General features: G+C 42.4%; 1 protein-coding gene across 5 annotated transcripts in view; it reads right to left on the bottom strand.

Moving 5' to 3' along the window:
- The window catches only part of LRBA (LPS responsive beige-like anchor protein), a 410166-nt gene extending 406252 nt beyond the window's left edge, over window positions 1-3914 (bottom strand). For all 5 annotated transcript variants that reach the window (XM_054064662.1, XM_054064663.1, XM_054064665.1 and 2 more), the window contains exons 1-2: window positions 3803-3914; window positions 2839-3239 (exon numbers count right to left, since the gene is read on the bottom strand). In XM_054064662.1, the coding sequence (XP_053920637.1) occupies window positions 2839-3051 (213 nt within the window). In that variant the 5' untranslated portion in view covers window positions 3052-3239; window positions 3803-3914. The remainder of the gene's footprint in view (window positions 1-2838; window positions 3240-3802) is intronic.
- Between the last annotated feature and the right edge of the window lie 15325 nt (window positions 3915-19239).

Here is a 19239-nt window from a genome sequence, read left to right as displayed (position 1 = left end):
ATATGCCACAGCAAGCTTGAAGAACATAATCAAGGGCAACACGTTTGCTCAAGAAATAAAATTAGGTCAGCTAATCCTCCCGTTTTAAAAAACAAACTCTTCACATTCGAGGGTGGTTATGCTATGAAAAGTAAGTACGTAAAAACACCTTTCGACACAGATTTGCCCAGTTCTCCTTCCATCCTGGTCTAAACATGTTTCGCTTTAGTGATCAAAAAATCCCCCAAACACATTACATCCTTTCAAAGTACAAGAAGCTAGCTGGCTGATTTCTCTGAACACCACTGAGGTAGTGCTGTTATGAGTCACCAAACTGAATGAAACCAAATAGGAGGGGACACATTGGGCCTAACCCCAAAAGTAACAACAGCTCACAGCATGATTTTCATACCCCCAACTGAACCTGCACACATGAGTAAGCTCATTCCACAAGCTACTGGGACACAAACTATCACAAAAGTCATAGATAAGAATCACTTTCTCATATAAAATTATATCTTTCCTGTATATACACACAGAGAAGTAAGTATACCATTGCTAACTAATACTTCACATGCCTTAAATTCTGATCACTGTGATTTCAGAGGTGTTAATCAACAAAACAAAGAGGTCATAGCTCGAGATCAGAGTGAATGAGGTAGAACTCTTATGAGTATTGCTTTGTAGGCAGACCTCATATCTCAGAAGCTATATTAAAAAGCCAGTCTAGCAGTTTTACCAAAAAAACCCCATCACAACAGAAAACGGATGCCTTCTTTAACAAAAATTACGAGGTTTTTGGCTAGTTTGACAACTTAAGCTTTCCAGTTTTAATAAAACCACAGAACATCAAGACATCTCCTTCCAAATTAGTCACCAGGACTCGGAGAAACCAAGGGACCTAGGTCTTTCTTATATTGTTCAAAAATTTGCATTTTGTCCTCACATAATCCAGGTAATGCGTCCTTACTACCAAACTGTTGGTTGTTTCATGATAGCTATTCACTAATTACTTCTGCTCTGATAAAGGAACATGGTGCAGGAGCATGAACTTTACCTCCCACATTTTAGGCAGGTGTGCTGGAATGGTTGGGGAATCTTCTCAGAGAGATCAAGGCTGTTATTTCACTTGCGGAGAAAGTGAAAACACAGTTTCAAAGATTTCCAGGGCCAGAAACTCTCCCTTACTTCTATTTGGGAAAAGAAGACCCAGGAGAATGCAGTCCATGGGTCAAATTCTCCAGACTTTTTAAATCTAAAATCAAGGCATCTCTGAACCAAGCTGAATTTTCCATTCCTCTGTTGTCCAAAATGGAGCAGAAAAGAAATCCCAGGATCAAGGAGCTTTTACACATTTAATTATTCTGCTGAACCTCTTCTCACTCCTGCCTTAAAATGCCCTTCAGTAAACTACTCAAAAGACCACGCAGAAACAACATAAAATTTAACAAACCCATGAGCAATTTCCCCTCACACAAGTGTCCTAAATCATAAACGATGTACCAGAAATTCCTTTTGAACTTCATGTCCATATATCTGAGCACTGGGTTTTGTCATGGACAATTATCAAGCAGACTCTAAGCAACTTAAATCTCTTTCTCATACTTGGATCATCCATGAAACCTCTGATCTGCACTTAAATTTTTGCCAGTACTGCAATTCCTCTGCATTGAGACTTTCATCCAAACAATTCAGAGCGAGCATTACATTCTGTTAATAGGAAAACATTCAAAAAATAAACATTTATCATAATCCAAGAAGATAACATCAAAAAACATTAAACAGACACAGCGCACACAAGTATTTAGTGACTATTAATACTTGTATGTAGCAAAGAATACTACAAACGAAATAGCTGAGATGCAAATAGCATTTAAAAAAAACAGTGTGTGTTTTGTGTCAACTTTCCGTGTTGCCGAGCTTTATACCATTACATGCTCTCACTTCCTGGTCTGTCAGAAACCACACTGTTTTAAAGTCAAAGGTGTTTTTTAGTCACTCCCTAAAAGGAAGAAGGAGGAACGATGAGTATTTTTAGAGATGTTTTGAGAACTCTGATAACAGCAGAGTGTCTCTGTAAACTTAAATACTGTTTTCCTCCTAATGTTTGGTCTCCTTCAGCAAGCAAACATTAACAACTAGCCTAATTGTTCTAAATGTGGCTCAAGAAGTTCAATGGTATACAGTGTGTTTCCAGCTTCGACAGGAAAAGTTGTATCCTCAATTTTCAGAGAGATGCATTATTAAGATTAAATATATCCATACTGTATTAAAAAAACAGCAGCTGACTACATAATTAATTATTTTAAAAAGGACATTGAAAACAAGTTCTACTCTTCTCAACAATCAGTGTAAGTAAAGCATTTGAATGAATTGCTCCCTTGGCACCCTCATGCCAAGCAGATGGAACGTGGAAGTTCTGCCTACTTCCAAAGCAAAGGGAAAGCAAAAAAGGACATAAACGTCTTAGTGGGAAAAGTTGTTCTGGCTTAAAACAGCAACATGTGTGTTTTGATGACAGTCTTGAGTTACTAAATCAACATTTAACTTCATTGTTGAGTATATCTGTTGAATGGTTAAACACCACAACGCACTCGTCGGTTCTAAACAAAGCAATGATTCCTGCCAGGCAAACAGAGGATGCCGTTTCCAGTTGTTTCAGGTATAAATGTACACACAGAGGCTCACACACTATTTTCAGATTTGTGATCCACAAGCAAAAAGAACCTCACTGAAATCTAGTATGGTGAAAAGTGTAACCAGGTAAAGAAATACTGAAATAACACCAAAAAGCCGTGGGATTCCTCTGCACGCATACACTGTTCTTTTTTCTCATACCCAGGAGGGGAATCAACTTACCAGATCAAACACAGTGTCGACTACGTCTCTGTTGGACACTTCCCCAACCTCCACCAGTCCCGTCAGTACGGCGAATTTCATCCTGATACCTCGGATGGGGACTCCTGGATTCAAAGGCTGCAGCACGCTCCCGGCTTCGGCGGCGCTTCCTTCTTCTACTCCTCCTCCATCATCACCTGTTGGCTGAACTACTTGTTTGCCTTCACTCGCCATGGCCAGTGGGCTCCAAGTTAGGGCTTGCAGCGCCGTTCCGGGAAGAGGGAGCGCCTCGGGCTGCCCGGAAGGTGACCGGGTCCCACTCCTTCCTCCGGGAGAGGGGGCGTCCCCGGAGTCCCGGCTCTCTCCTGCGCAGGAGGCGTCTGTCAGCAGCGCTCTGCGCGGCTCTGCCGGTGCTCGCAGCCCTAAAGGACAAGGCAAGACATCGACCAGTCGCGGAGAGTCCTGCCCTACCCGAACGCAGCTCCTGAACGCGGAGACCGCGGGCGTCCCCAGCGCCGAGCGTCCCCGAACGCAGAGACCTGAGCATCTCAAACGCCGAGACCTCGAGGGTCCCTCAGTGCTGAGACCTGAGCATCCCAGAGCTGAGGGTCCCCAGCGCTGAAACCCGAGCATCCCGAACACCGGGGGTCCCACACGCAGAGACCTGAGGGTCCCCAAACGCCGAGACCTCACTGGTCCTCAGTGATAAGACCTGAGCGTACCAAACGCTGAGGGTCTCCAGTGCCGAGCCCCGACGGTCCCCAACACCGAGACCTCAAAGGTCTCTAGTGCTGAGAACCGAGCGCCCCAAACCTCGAAGGTCTCCAACGGCGAGACCTCAAGGATCCCCCGAGGATCCCAAGTGCCGAGGGTCCCACCTGTCCCTGCGCTCCCGCCACGGTCTCGGGGGGGCTTTAATTGATATTTGTTATTCTTCCCTTCCCGCCCCCTCCCGCAGGTGCCGCGCCCGCCGCCCTGCGCTCACCGCGCTCGCAGCCTCCGCGCCGGCCGCGCCCCTGCCTCCCGCCGCGCTGCGGCTTCAGCTCCGCCGCCTCCCGCGGGCGCTGCCGCTCGCTGCCGCCATGACGGCGCTGGGAGCCCCGGGAACCGCCGCGACAGGAGCCCCGTGCGCCTGCGCGGGGAGCGCGGGAGGGGCGGGATGCCGGCACCGCCGAGAGAGGCCGGGCGGGCGGCGGGGGCGCGCGCAGGTGTGCCGGGGAGAGGGGAGCGCGCGCGCGTGCCCAGGTGCGCCGGGGGAGAGGGGAGCGCGCGCGCGTGCCCAGGTGCGCCTGGAGAGCAGGGAGGGCGCGCCCAGGTGCGCCGGCGGAGACGGGAGGGAGCACGCTCAGGTGCGCTGGGGGAGAAGGGAGGGAGCGCGCGCCTCCAGGTGTGCCGGGGGAGAAGGAAGCGCGCGACCAGGTGCGCTGGGGGAGCACGGAGCCCAGGTGCCGCAGGGGAGGGGCTCGCGCGCCGCCGAGCCCAGGTGTGGCGGGTGAGGAGGGGGCGCGCCGCCAGCTCCTGTGCGCTGGTAAGAGAGGTGCAGGTGCGCCAGGGGAGTGGGGCCATCAGCCAGCCCCGCACCTCTCCCGCCGCTCCGTACCCACGTGGAGGCTGCCAGTCCCCACGGAGATTCTAGGAGAGAAGGTGGGTTGGTTTGGCTTTTCTTAAGAAGAATGCGAGAAGCCTTGGACGAGGCGGGGACGGCTTTGATTTGGAGCAGGGAAGAGTTAGACTAGACATTAGGATGAACTTCTTCACGATGAAGGTGGTGAGACGCTGGCACTGGTTTCCCGGGAAGGTGTAGATGCCTCATCCCTGGAGGTGTTCAACATCGGGTTGGATGAGGCTTTGAGCAACGTGATCCCGTGGCAGACGTCCCTGCAGCGTGGTGGAACTGGATGGGCTTTAAGGTCCCTTCCAGCCCAAGCTGTTCTGTTATTCTGTGATGCTGCGATTCTAAGCCATACGTGAAGAGCAGAGTTGGCGTGTGGGACTCAAACACAAACAGCAGCAGCACCTTTGCAGCACGAGGAGCAGAGGCTCCAAGACTCCTAGTGCCCAGGAGCGCTCCTCACTCCATCAGGACCAGTCCTGGGTGGTGGGGGAGACATTTTCTTGCCCTGACTTCCAACCTGGGCATCTGGGCATCTTTCCTTGTCCTGCAGGCACTGGGAGTGCAGGGGTGTAAAGGTAGGTCATGCAAGATGCTGCCCATGTGTGACAACATGGCGTAGAAGGGGTGGGAGAAAAGAGGACGTTTCTCTCTCTTCCTGCAGGTTAACGTTCATCTACAGAAAGTATGTCAAGACTGGAGGTACAGTCTACAAGGTGGACCAAAACCAGTCACTGTTTTGCCCTGGTCCAGCTAATTTCAGCAGCTAAAACCATGCAATTGGCCTCACAAATCCTCTCCCGCCAGCCTTTAGGGAAAGGAAATGAGAGGAAAAAGACTTGCAGGTTGGAAACTAAAACTATAGGTTTAATGAAATGATGATAGTAATAATGATGAAAATAATTAATAATAAAATACATACAAATATCTGAGATTGTGCCTCCACCACTCATTGACTCTACGTCACCACAAATGCTGCAGAGCAGACACAAGGGAGAGGGTCCACAGCTAAGAGGGAGCTGGGCTTAGGAACTAGATTCAGGAGCGCTTGAATACAGGAGCAGGAGCAATCAGACAGACAAGGTCCTCACTGGACGTTGGCTGCCGCGCTGGCGGCATCCCCAGCATTTGACCCCGAGCAGGCATTCTGCATGCCCTGGGCTGGGGGCGGTGGGGACACAGAGTGGACCCCCCTCAGCAGCCCAGCAGGCGGAGGAGGGCAGGGGGGTGGCTCTGTGGCACTTGCTGCCTCAGATTCCCCCCCCATTCCGCTGCAGACAGGCCCTAACACCGTTCAAACCACATCTTAAATAAGTTGGATGCTTGCAACGCAAAGAGGAGAAGTCACATTTTTTTAAACACGGGGACCAGGGCCTGGCTGCAGGCACTGTGCCTGCCATTGCGCGCATAGGTTTGCACATGCAAATTGTTGGCACCAGTAACCTCCGTGTAAAGGTGCAGGTCCTGCTTCCCGGTGGTTCTGAGGAATGGAAACTGGTGCCCTTTCTGTGCTTTCCTTCTACGGTGACCTGAGCTACAAATACGGGTGTATTATCTGTTACATCTGTTATCTTGGGTGCAAGGAACCTGAAGCTCAACATGAGCCAACACTGTGCGCTTGCAGCCCAGAAGGCCAACAGTATCCTGGGCTGCATCAAAAGTGTGACCAGCAGGTCGAGGAACATAATCTTGCCCCTCCACTCTCATGAGACCTCACTTGGAGTACTGCATTCCATTCTGGAGTCCTCAGCAGAGAAGCCTTAAAGATCATCCACTTCCAACTCCCCTGCCATGGGCACATTCCACTAGATCAGGTGGCTAGTAACCTCATCCAACCTGGCCTTGAGCACTGCCAGGGATGGGGCATCCACGGCTTCTCTGGGCAACCTGTTCCAGGGCCTCACCACCCTCAGAGTGAAGAATTTCTTCCTAATACCTAATCTAAATCTCTCCTCTTTCATCTTAAAACCGTTATCCCTTGTCCTATCCCTGCACTCCCTGATAAAGACCCCCTCCCCAGTTTTCCTGTAGGCCCTTTTTAAATACTGGAGGGTGCTATAAGGTCTCCCCAGAGCCTTCTCTTCTCCAGGCTGAACAAGCCCATCTCTCTCAGTCTGTCCTCATACTGGAGGTGCTCCAGCCCTCTGATCATCTCTTCATGGCCTCCTGTGGACTTGCTGTAACACATCCATGTCCTTCCTGTGCTGAGAACTCCAGAAGTGAACACATGACTCCAGGTGGTGTCTCATGAGGGCAGAGCAGAGGGGGAACATCACCTCCCTCAACCTGCTGGTCACATGAAAATGTGTTTTGAAATTTGATTCTAGTGAAGCTCCAGAGGCCAATGGGTGTTTTGTCTTGGAAATAAAAACTGCACTTTATTCTTGATATTGCACTGTGTTTGAGACAAAATTGTTTGTCAGGACCAACCCCTTGACTGTGTTTACACAAAAAAAGATACAAACAAAATCAAACCACAGTTTTTCTGGAAATATGGATTTCTGAAGTGATGTGCAATGTTACGATAACATATTGTTAGTATGCTAAAGAAGATTGTAATTATTAACTATTAACTATTATTCTAACTGGATATATTATTATTAAATAATATTTTAATTTGTCCATGTCCTGATTGTAATACTTGGATTGCCATACTTTGTGTGTGTTGGCATCAAATATCCCATGGATTTGCGGCAAAAAATAGAATACACTCTGGAACACATTCCATTATAATTTTTTTTTACGTTCCCTTCCTACACAACTTTATTGCATTGTTACGTTCATCTACAGAAGGTATGTCAAGACTGGAATATTCCATAGCTGCTTTCCTCTTTGAGTTTCCAAGTCCTAAGAAAGGGGTAAGCTCCTTTTTTCTCTTTCTTTCCTCATCTCCCTTAGTTACATACATACATTATTAAGAAGAGACAGTAATCTCTAATTTGAGCAGCAAACATCTGCAGTTTCTCCCTCAGAATTAGAAATGTTTGCAATAGTAATGCTGACATGTTTGGTCTCTATGAAGCTACACTGAGCTTGTGTGGTCATACACATGCTGTGTAATCTTGACATTTTAATCTTACAGTTTCCTGATGCCAGTGTTTAAGGTTTCTCACATCTATTGCTTAAGCTTCCCTGTCTTTCTATGAGTCAGATGTAGTTCCCTAAAGTATTGTCTTCCCTCCTGTAAGGAGGATATAATTTTTATTTAAGCCTTTAAACTGGCTAAGCACACAATTTTGCACATCAGTTTTACCTGCCTGCTTTTAAGTACTCCCGGCCTCCACAATGGGCCTTTACATTTAACTCTTCATCAGACCACCAGACACAAGCAGGAATGAAATAATGTTTGGAATTTTTTCTATACCTAGTGTGTTGGAGCATGAGTTCTATTCGTGGCCTCTCCTGTAATCTAGAATGCAACATTTTTTGTTAATCTTTTTCTGCCGCCTTCTTTCTTTAAGGTGACATTACAAAAAAATTGAAGAAAGTATAATGAATTGCCAAAATCCAGCTAATGGATTTCAGATACTTTCATCCAAACTGGATACTTCAATCGCCAGCAAATCCAGTTTGCCAGCAAACACAGCGCTGTCACATTGAATCCTGTCAGATCTTCCTATTATTTTTTACAGAGAAATGAATACTTCTTGACTGGTCTTGGTTGTTAAAGGCAGTGGGGTATGTGCATCAGTCGAGGCAGGTAACGTCCAGCAGACTGCCAGTTCAAGGTTATAAAGGCAATTGTTTTAATTTGATTTTTCAGCCAGGTGAAACTAATGTTGAATTCTCCAGGTGATCTGCTCTCCATTTGGCCTGGTTTTATGTTATGGGTATAAACTGGAGAGGGGCAGATTTAGACTGGACATAAGGGAGGATTTCTTCACTGTGAGAGTGGTGAGGCACTGGCACAGATTGCCCAGGGAAGCTGTGGATGCCCCATCCCTGGAGGTGTTCAAGACCAGGCTGGATGGGGCCTTGGGCAGCCTGATGCAGAGGGACGTGTCCCTGCCCATGGCAGGGGGGTTGGAACTGGATGATCTTTAAGGTCCCTTCCAACCGAAACCATTGTATGATTGTATGATTCTATGATTCTATTCTATATTCAAGCAACCATGGTAGTTGCCAAAAACCCCATTACCCAAGATTTGGAGAAACAGACTAAGTTAGATAAAAGTTATTTAAAGTCTAGCTCAGAATTGGGAGTAAACCCTGTCTTCATCTTTTGCCCTGATCTTGCCAAGTGGGGTTACAAGTCTAATACTGGTTTTGCCTTCCACAATCAAACTGGAAGTGTTGAGCTAAGAGAATGAAAAATGACAGAAAGTTTTCTCTAAATCTTGCAACCCAAAAGAAAATCAGAAAGCATGGATTAAAAATCAATTTAAAACCCAAACTCCATCATAAGATTTTACAGGAAGTACCAGTAGAGTCTCTGAACTCGATTTTAAGAAAAATACACTTTCTGTTTGAAGTATTATTATGTGTGCTGGTTTAGAAGTTCTAGAGAACCCTCTGTCAGCATTGATCAGACCCCATCTGGGATGCTGAGTCCCATTCTGGGCTCATCAGTATGAGAAACACATGGACATATTGGAGTAAGTCTTGTGATGGGCCACAAAGGTGGTGCAGAGACCAAAGCATCTGATGTTGGGAAAGAGGCTGAGAGAGCTGGGATTGTTCCGCTATGGGGCAGGGGGAGAAGACTCTTCAATGTGCATTAATGGATACTGGGGGGAGCGAAGTACAGCAGCTATGGAGCCAACCCACTGCCAGTTCCATTGCGTCTGTGCAAGCAGAGTAACTTTTGACAGCTGCAGTCATTAAACTTTTTAATTACTGCAGCTAAAAACAAGTGTCCATAATAATTCATACCTTTCTTTTGCTTGCATGGTCCATCTAAATTGATGTGCTCAGTTTTGTTGGGACCTTAAGGGTGTTCTCCTGACGTTCAGTAATGTCAAAAGAAGTTTTGAGTTAAATACATTTTAGCAAAAGTATACTCTCCTTTTCAGCAAAAAGAGGGAAAATAAATAATAGAACATTTTATGACAAAATGCCCCTTGGTCTTGAGCATTGGATGAGAGGAGAGGTCCTCAAGTTGCACCAAGGGAGGTTTAGACTGGATGTTATGAAAAATCTCTTCACTGAAAAGTTTACTAAGCATTGGAACAGACTGCCCAGGAAAGTGGTTTATTTACCGTCCCTGGAGGTATTTAAAGGACACGTAGATATGGCTCTTGAGGACATGGTTAAGTGGTGGACTTGGTGCTGTTAGGTTGGTGGTTGGACTCAATGATCTTAAGGGTCTTCCAACCTAAATGATTCTGCGATTAAGAACTGCTTTAAAAATCCTTGGCTAGAAATTAAAATCCAAACAAAAAAACTGTTTATAAATACTCTTAACCTTAAATATGAGCGATCCTCTCTGTTTCTACAGAGAACATAGTACTTCAGGAAAGCAATGTAATCCTGACATAAAGATTAGTCTTGCCTAAAAAGGAAGTTTTCTTTTGACTAGATGTGAAGGCTTTTGCAGTACATTGAATGGTATTATTTTATTTTTGAAATATAATTAGTGCATTTCTGTAAAGTACAAATTTACATTTTTATAATGTACTTTTTAAAATTCATGTTATGATTTCACTCACTTTTGTTTAGAAGTATAATCAGTATATTTCCTCATTTTGCTCCATCATGTGTTCATGATTGGTGGGTTGCTGTCATCAGTGTTTTCAGAAGCACTGGATTAATAAATGAATGTTTAATGAATCTCAGCAGGTGGCATTAGAAAAATATATTTCCATTCTTCAAGGAAATTATGCCGGTACTGAGCTGAAGAAGCTGCTTGAGCTCATTTCTTCTGTTAGCTTAGAAAGGATCCTCAAAATGTCAGTGTAATTCCTTATACTACTCAAGCCATATCAGGAAATAACTCTATCAAAGGAAATATGAACTTTTGCTAGAGTAAATTCTGAATAAACTTGTGAAACAACACCCTGTGCACTGTTTTTAATAAGAACTTCTTACTTTTCCTTCTGAGTCATATGCCATTATTTTGTTAGCTTTTTTTGCACTCCCTCAATTGTACTAAAAGATGTAACTGGTGTGAAAGTTCTTTTAGGAATTCAGTTTCTGTGAGAGACCTTTGTTTTGTTTTTTTGTTTGGTAGTAAACCCTACGCTGTTTTTAGGCAGAACAAAAACGTGTGACATTACAAATCATGTCTCTTCACTAACGCCCTATTCACCACAACCTGAGTTAAATGCCATCTTCATCAGAAGAGATCTCTTAATGCTTGCAGAGTGTGCGGGCAGGGAGGTGGCCTTAAGCCTGCGCTTACCTGCCCTGCTGTGCTGGACCCAAAGGATTCTGTAGGCTTGAGGAAGCAGCCGCTCCTGGCCTGATGCAGTTGTACCCACCCACCTTGCTACAACCGGCTTGCACTGCAGTCGTTCTGCACGTACTGTTCAAACTCTCCAGCCAAATCCAGTTCTGATATTTAAAAAGCGAGAGTCAAAAGCAAAGAGTCCAAAAGAAGCAAAGGTCCTAGAAATAGCTCCATATTAGAGTTTCAAGAGGGATTATGAGAGGTTTTCTGCGTAATACTCTAGTATGATCTCAGAGGATGTTTTAAAATCCCCAACAAATTGCTTCTCACAGAGGCTGGATTAAGATCTGTGGAGTAAATGCAGTTACGGGCCTTTGCCACATCACAGAAAGGAACGGGTAACAAAAATGGTAATTATTATTATTGAAACAGCTCACTGTTGGTATGTATTGTGATGCTTTGCTCTTTCAGCTCTGTTACAACTACAAAGATTAGAGATGCTCCTGTAATGAACACATAGCTGTATAACATCCCTTTGGCCTTTAGCACTTCTCCAGATCACAACACTGAAGTAATAACAGTCAGAAGATAACAGACAAGCCTGAGGATTTTGGCTAAATCATTGTTTTCCAGAGACTGCACAGCAACTGGTGGCTACACAAGAAGATAATCAGGTGGGGGTGGGGGGTGGGGGCTATCTCTGGGAATTCATTCTGTATTTGTTCTTCTTCTTTTTAAATAGCTATTTATACTTTTTGAATGCTGTATTAATTTCAGCTGACCTGAAACTTTTATAACTACTAACTAATTAACTTTCATTTTAATGTGTCACATGCATTTTTTTGTTATCTCATTTTCTTTTCAGTATAGCTCCCCCTGAAGAGATACGTGTGTAGTATACAGATACAGAGGGAGGCAGCTCTGTGTGAGAGAGAATATTTCATACAGTTGTGTGTAGGAGGGTGAGCAGGACAAGGAAGAGGAGGTCATCTTCATGTTTTGGAAGGAAGGAGGGAGACTGTATCAAAACAGTGAAGTGAATGAAACAGAACAAAACAGTGAAAGGAACAGGCACTAAGAGACTCTTAATATAAAAAGGGATAAATGGCAAGGAGGTGTACAGTGACAGAGTCCATATAGAACAGTAAACAATCAAGGGAATCGGTGTTTTAGGAATGGAAGGATAACAGAAGCTTGTGGCATTTACCAGGCTCTTGGAAATTGCAGCGTCTTTCATTAGAATATTATAAGAGCCATGTACTGAGGAACATTCTTTTATATGTTTATAATACTTACTTTGAGAAATCACAATAAACTGAAGTGATCAAGGATTGTCTGAGTAGATTAGCTGTGGCATTTTGCATATCAGGGCACTCAAACTGAATACTTTACTAGGCAGCCAGGTGCTAGAAGAGAGCAGTTACTGTTAAGCATCAGGCACTGCAGAAGCTAGTATTTCCTGAAGATAAAAATCTTTTGCATAATCCTTTCTATCTTATCCCCCACATTGTATCCCCACACCATTTATGAAACCAGAGATCCACCACTAATCCGATTACTCCAGTTAGCACTAACCAAAAAAAAAAAAAAAATGGTACCTCCATCTCAAAATGCTGTGAGCATCTAGCTAACTCTGGAGGAAACAGAAGCTCTGGAGACAATGTGGAATCTGGCAGCAGGGATTGACTGTGGTGTTAGGACACAGTAAAAGTTTGACTAAACTTAAGAAATTAATTGAGCAGACGTATATCTACACAATTTCCATGGCATTATGTCCATGCAAGTTTGGTAACACTTGAGTAGATGGTAGTACCTTGATAAGTGGTGCTACTGACGTTATAGCAATTAATCTGTTGGAAATGCCAATACGGAACACAAAGCCAGTCACAGCTATTATCTAGATGAATACTCTGTGTGAGATTTACTTTCTTTATGTTAATAAGAGATGAATTATGGGACAAGTTGATTGAGTTGTGTAGTGACTTAAATACATGGTCAAATTATCACCCAAACCTGTTGATTATAATACCACTAGAAAAACCTAGGCCGTTATATCTCTGCAGCTGCCAGCCATCTACTCACCTACCCAAGAGATAAGCTGATCTGTTTCTGTTAATGAGGATTAGCCACCATCATAGAAGGTATTGATTTACCTATGTACAGATAAATGAAATTAAACTTGTTACGCAACTGTACTTTATCAAGAAAATCAGCAGTATGCTAGCACTTGGAAAGCTTGCAAAAATTGTGAACCACACTGAAACGCTGCAGCCGTGTTCTTCTCACTGAGTACCTAGAACTATATTTCATTACTCCTGTCTACTGCAGACTGTCACATACATATTTAAGGACTGTTTCACTGCACTGGCACTACAGTCCTGATAAATGCAAAAAAAACCCCAAAGATCCAAAGGTTTTTCAAAACTTAGTCTAGCACTTCTCATAAATCCTAAATTCAGACAGAAATTTTCAAAAGAAAACATTCCTGGGAGATTTCGGTTTTCAAGTTCATGTCTGGAAGGCTAGAGAGATGTTCAATAGGATTGTTTCAATCAAAGATCTGCATCAGATGAAGAAGCTGTACACTTCAGATCAGTGAAAAATGCCAAAGGAGGAGGAAGAAAAGAGTAAAGGGTCAGCAATTCACATCTTATTTTCTTTATTTCTGGTCCACTTAGGAATGGTCATTTTTCATATGCGAGAAGGAAAGATGGGAGAATGTTGCAGAAATAATTGCACAATTGTGATTATCTAGCAGTGAAGTAGGCACTGGAAATCATTAGACGGAGCTTCACAAATCATGGCACACGCAGCATGGCGTCCAGGAGAGAGCCAAGAGCTGCTGGTGCTATGATGGCTATCTACAGGAAATCCAGCTACCGCACTTCTTGCTCTCCAGGCCTCCCTTTGTACAGGTACCTCCAGTTAACACTGTATGGATGATCCAGTCCCGAATACCTTAAATATCTAAAGGAAGATTAGCAATCCAGACAATCTAGGCTATTCCACATTATCTACTCAGATAGTTTTGAGGTAAAATCATTATGCTCAAGGAGGATTTTTTTTCAAGTATAGCTAATATTGCACTATAATAATATTTATTATTCTTAATTAAGACTCTTGCATTTTTTAATCCTAATTTTTAATTACACTGTCAAATTCACCACTAATGGGTTCTCTTTATCATAAAAAAAGTTAGCTTTCTTCTTCATGTTTCCATTCCTTTGTTATGTTCGCATGAGCCTGCAAATCTGTAAGCACTTTTCTCAATTTGCAGGCCAATGAGGGGAGGTCAGGATGTTTACAAGGACCAGGAATTAAAAAAAAATTCATTTTGTACTTTAGTTTTGATTACTACCCTCTAAAGCATAATGACAACATCTATCCAGTTAAAAGTTCAGCTGCATTGGAAATTGCTTTTTTTTTTTCGGTGAACCAGTGCTAATCAAAAATGTATGAGCAATGCTTTCATAAGAAAAAAAAAAACAGTAGAATAGTCTCATAAGTAAAATAAAATAAAAAATGGAGAGTGAACAACTTTCTGTTCTAACGTGGCCATCTGTCATTTATAAAGACATCACCTCATTAACCTGTCTAATCAACTCCATTCTTTTTTCAAAGTTGTTTAAGTAAGTTTATGAGGAGACGTAGATGTTCTCTTGATTAAATCTGTTGTAAAACGGCCTCCCTGGTGTTCTGCTTTGTGTGCATTTACACATATAAGGGTAATTACAAGTACATATCACTACTGTAAATTCCATACTTGTCATATTACAGTACATGACATTTTCATTTCCTTCTTGTGAAAATGAAATCCGATATTTTCTGTTCAAGCAATAATGACCAAATAGAATTTGTTATTATTAATGTTTGTCCTAAAGCACTCCAAGTCATGAGGTGGTTTCCTCCTAGGCAGCTGAATTTACAAGGTGGAAAAAAGGGGTTTGACATGTTGCTACACCACCTTCAACCACTGCCTCTCAAGCCTAGTTATTCCTTCAATGAACTGGGAGATCCCTATGGAAAACGCAAAATGTATGGAAGAATATTACCGAGTTCAAGTTTAAAGTGGATAGTTGAAATAACTGATTCTCCTCAGCAGAAATTTCTGAATTCTGTCTCTGACCTTTCCTCCCTGACATTTTGTTTTTATCACAGGGACCAGAACTCAGTTCTCTGATGAGTGAACGTAGCTCTGTAGAAGTCAGTCAGTTAAGTTGCATCAGTTCCGATGCAATGTAGTCAGCTGTCTTCATCGGGATTTCTTCAGTGCCTTCAAATTCTACCAATGATGGGGAAACTATTGGAGACTGACCCTTTGAAGAACTGCCCAAGGAATGAATTCAAATTACTATGCTATGGGGAAGGACAACAGGGACACAGTCAACATTTATTTAAATAGCTGAAATATTAATAAGTTTAAAATGCTTTATTAGTTATTTAGATAAGTTCCAAACAGGGTATATTTTATAAAATGCCAGTTTTTCACTGCCATTTTCAGTATTTTGATAACATTTTTATTGGCTGATTCTTCATTTATTTATTGTCCTCAAATCCTGAGATAAGTACATTTACGCATATGGATGACTTTTTGTAGAGAACCTTCGTGGTGATGGAAAGAACACTCACTTTTGGAGGAGCAGCGACCACTTGGTTTGAGAAACAAATCTTTCCATTATATGTGAAATCTTCCCTCTACAAATTTCCCTCTCCAGAGGTAACTGGACAGGCAACACACAAACCCAGAGTGGAGAGAGGAGGAAAGACAATTCTGCATTGTATGTGGAGGGAGAGAAGGTTAACATAAAAGCAAGCAGTTGGAGCTGCATTGTGACACACCATATGATGACAACTTTTGGTGTACTCCATTTGGAAAGCGGAAACAGATCTGCTCTGCTGTCACTGAAATGCTGTGGAGGAGGCTGGTAAAGAGTTGGTTGGGAAGTGCTATAACTCAGGGAGTGGCCACAACATCTCCTGACAGATCTCAGGGTATTAGAAATTCCTAGGCAGCCTAAAAATATTCAGAAAAAAAATAAACACCCTTAACCTTGTCTCAAGCACAGAAACAGAAGAATGGAGAATTTCTTTCTGAGCCTGACTGGCCATTTGTACCTCTTTCCCAGCTGCTCAGTGCATGTAGCATAATCGCTTATATGATGTGGCAAGTGTTTTATCATCATTTTCTCTTCTTGAAGAAAATTGACACCTGGAAAAACACCTTTACAGTCTGAAGGCAACTGGATGTAGCACCATGCAGTAGGTAAAATTCTAACCCAATGTTGGCAAAATGAGTGGCTCTGCACAGTTTGAGATCTACTTTACTGGATCTTGCCTTATTTTTATTTTTTTCCCTGAAAAGCAAAGGGAGCTAAGTAGTAGCAGTAGCAGAGAGCAGAAGGACAGTGGCAGACCAAAAACTCTGAACTTCAGCTTGGTTGGGCAGCTAGCAGAAAGGATCTCATGGGAGGGTGCTCTGAAGGGCAAAGTGCCAACAGAGAGCTGGTCAGCCTTCCAGGTCAAGTCTCCTGAAAGCACAAGGACTGTACACAGCAGGCAACCAGACTGGCTGAACCTGAGGTCCTTTCCTTATTCACAGAATCAAGTACAGGCCAACCCAGACCAGTTTTGTCAGGGCATCATCTATCTGAGTTTGTACTATCTCTACAGAAACACTAGTCACAATTTTAACTTAGACACATGACTTGAACCTAATTTAAACCTAGTCCTTATCCTTTCATTTCTGGCAGTCTTTCTTTTCAAATTGTGTGGTATGTATCACTATGTGGGTTTCTTTTCTCGGAGGGGATGTCAGTTTTCAAAGCTGAATCTGCATTGTCATGAGGATTTTAAAGATGGAATCAATTAACAGACTGGTTTAATGTATGCTAGAATTGTTTTTCTAAAGAAATACAGACCAAAACCTTTTCAATTGCTTCTTTTTATATATTTATATAGGCAGTTTATCAAAGTATAATGTCATATTTTGAAATGAGAAGTCCTTCAGGATATTGTTAAAAATTATGCATTTGAACATTGGTAGTTATAAAAAAAGAGGTTTACAAATATTTTCTGATACCTAGTCACATCAGCAGAAAAAAACCCTCTGTGTTAGCACAATGAAAAATACAGAACATGAGAGTAGCAGGGATTTTCTACAACATTCACTGCACTCTTTATTCAACAAGTTATATAAATTGGTCTAAGAATATTTATAGCAGGGAAGTGGACTAGATGACTTCTTGATGACACTTCATGTCAAATATGTCTGTAATTTCTTTGTCAGGATATCTATTACAGATCTGAGCCCAGGGCTGAGAAGTCTTTCTGCATGAGCCCAAGCCTATTGAAATGCACTGAGGTATCTTTAGTTAGAACATCATATTTAGCTGAAAAAGTTGAAAAAGAAAAAAAAAAGGTGCAGAAATAAAGTTTTAGCTGAACTGGTTTCGATGACAATGCCACGTGTGTGCCCTTCTTTTCTTTTAGAAACGTTGCAAATTGGAGTCTTGCTCAAAGAATGGAGGAGCTGTAAAAATTAACCATAACCATCCACATACTTTTTAGAGGCTTGAATCCCAGTGTTAGAAGAGTGCAAATGTCATTGGGGACTGGATATAGTATTATTCTAGTGATAAGTCTATTTTCTGCTTTTTGAAAAAGAATTTCCCACTAAGATTATGACTGCTAGGTTTCCTACATCACTTGCTATCCTCAAATATTTTGGAGGCTCCCATCATCCTCATACAAGTTGTAAAAGGAACGATTTGGCCTTGGGACTACATATGCAACCATTACTATGACACTTCAGAGAGCCAGTAGTCTGAAGATCACCATTTGGAAACCCTTATGTGAGCAAATAACCATGTTCTCCACTTACTAAATTAATTTAACTAACCACATTGTAAAATCATACTGCAAGCCATTCATGATCCTCGAGATGAAACATGTTACTCCTCAAATAGTGCTTTACAGTGAAATATTTGTTCCCTGAAGGGAAAAAAAAACCAACACAAAAATATCTTAATTTAACCGTGCTATCTGATCTTCCATATTTTTAACATTTTTGCCTAGTACAACTGATGATTGGGTAAACAGACATTCAGCCATATGTCTTTTAGACAAAAGCTTTTAAAGTCACATTTTCTTAATTTGAAGTGAGTGATGGATAAAATGCATGAGGAAAGTCAGATCTTTCTGCCAACTACAGCATAGTGGAAATCTTCTTGCATAATGAAGTGTTAACTAAGTCATGCTTTTGCAGAATGATTTAAAGTGTGATTCCAATACCAAGAGACTGTAAAAAAAAAAAATAAAGCAGGGCTCCATGGTGTCTCAGTAATTTCAGCATAAGATATGCTGAGTCTGCAAGGAAAAAAAGGTGGGAATGTTTGGCTTGGGAATTTTTCCCTCCTAATTTCCAGTTCCTCAAACTTCTCCTTTGGCCTTTTTATATCTCATGCATCACTAGCCGGAATAAATTATCATTAGACTAAAATGCATGATTAACTATAGCTGAGTTGGCAGTAGAAAGGAGAGAGAATTTATCCTGCACCATAGGCAAATTTAGTAGGAAATAACTGATAAAGAAAATGCTCAATCACCTCACTAGGGCACTTTTAGAGAATAATAATTTACTGAAGAGTCAGAGCTTTAAGAAAAGCTTAACAATGAGGTAAAAAAAGCTTCTATAAAAAGGTGCATGATATCCCAGGAAAACTCACTACAGCCAGAAAATTACCACTTTTATGGATAAATTTCAGACTATAAACATCAGAAAAAGAAAAAAAAAAAGATAATTGAGAAACACACAGATTAATAAAATCTTGAGAATCAATTATCTGCTTAGAAAAAGAAGCAGAGAATGGATTTTTGCAATGCAAATATTTAACATGGAAGTGTCCTAAACCATCTAAGTCTGAATAATCCAGTGAAGAGTAATCTAAAAGGGCAGAAAACTGCAGCCACTATCTGTCCCCAACTCTTTTCCAGAAGTAAAAAATGAAGACAGCATAGAACATCTGGGCCCTATTCCCTCTAGAGACCAGATTTAATCATACTTATATAGCAAGACTATGACTTTTGTCTAAACAGTTTTCTGCTCTTTAAAAACATCCAACTGTAGCACTCAGCATCTTTGCACAGAATCTCTCCAATCCACCCTCCAAGGCAGCACCAGCAGAATGAAATGAACTCTGCTTTTGTGGGGTAAAGCAGATATTGGCACCCCCATTTCCCTGCCCATTCCCCGCTGCTGGGTCAGGGGCTGAGTAGCAGTGGTAGGCAGTGATTACAGCCAGACAAGAGGTGAGAGAGGCTGGAAACGCAGTGTGCCACCCTGTTCTTAGGAATGCTGGGAAGTGATCCCTGCTAGCAGGAGTTTTTCTTCATAATTTATAGAATGTTTTGCTACAGTGGGATTCAAACTATTCAAAGTATTTTTAATTAACAAGGACCCACAAAGGAAGAAAGCTGTATTCGT

Source organism: Cuculus canorus, chromosome 4 (genome assembly GCF_017976375.1).
Source record: "Cuculus canorus isolate bCucCan1 chromosome 4, bCucCan1.pri, whole genome shotgun sequence".
NCBI lineage: Eukaryota > Metazoa > Chordata > Aves > Cuculiformes > Cuculidae > Cuculus > Cuculus canorus.
The sequence above is the reverse complement of the archived record's forward strand: the minus strand, read 5'-3'. Positions and strand labels throughout refer to the sequence as shown.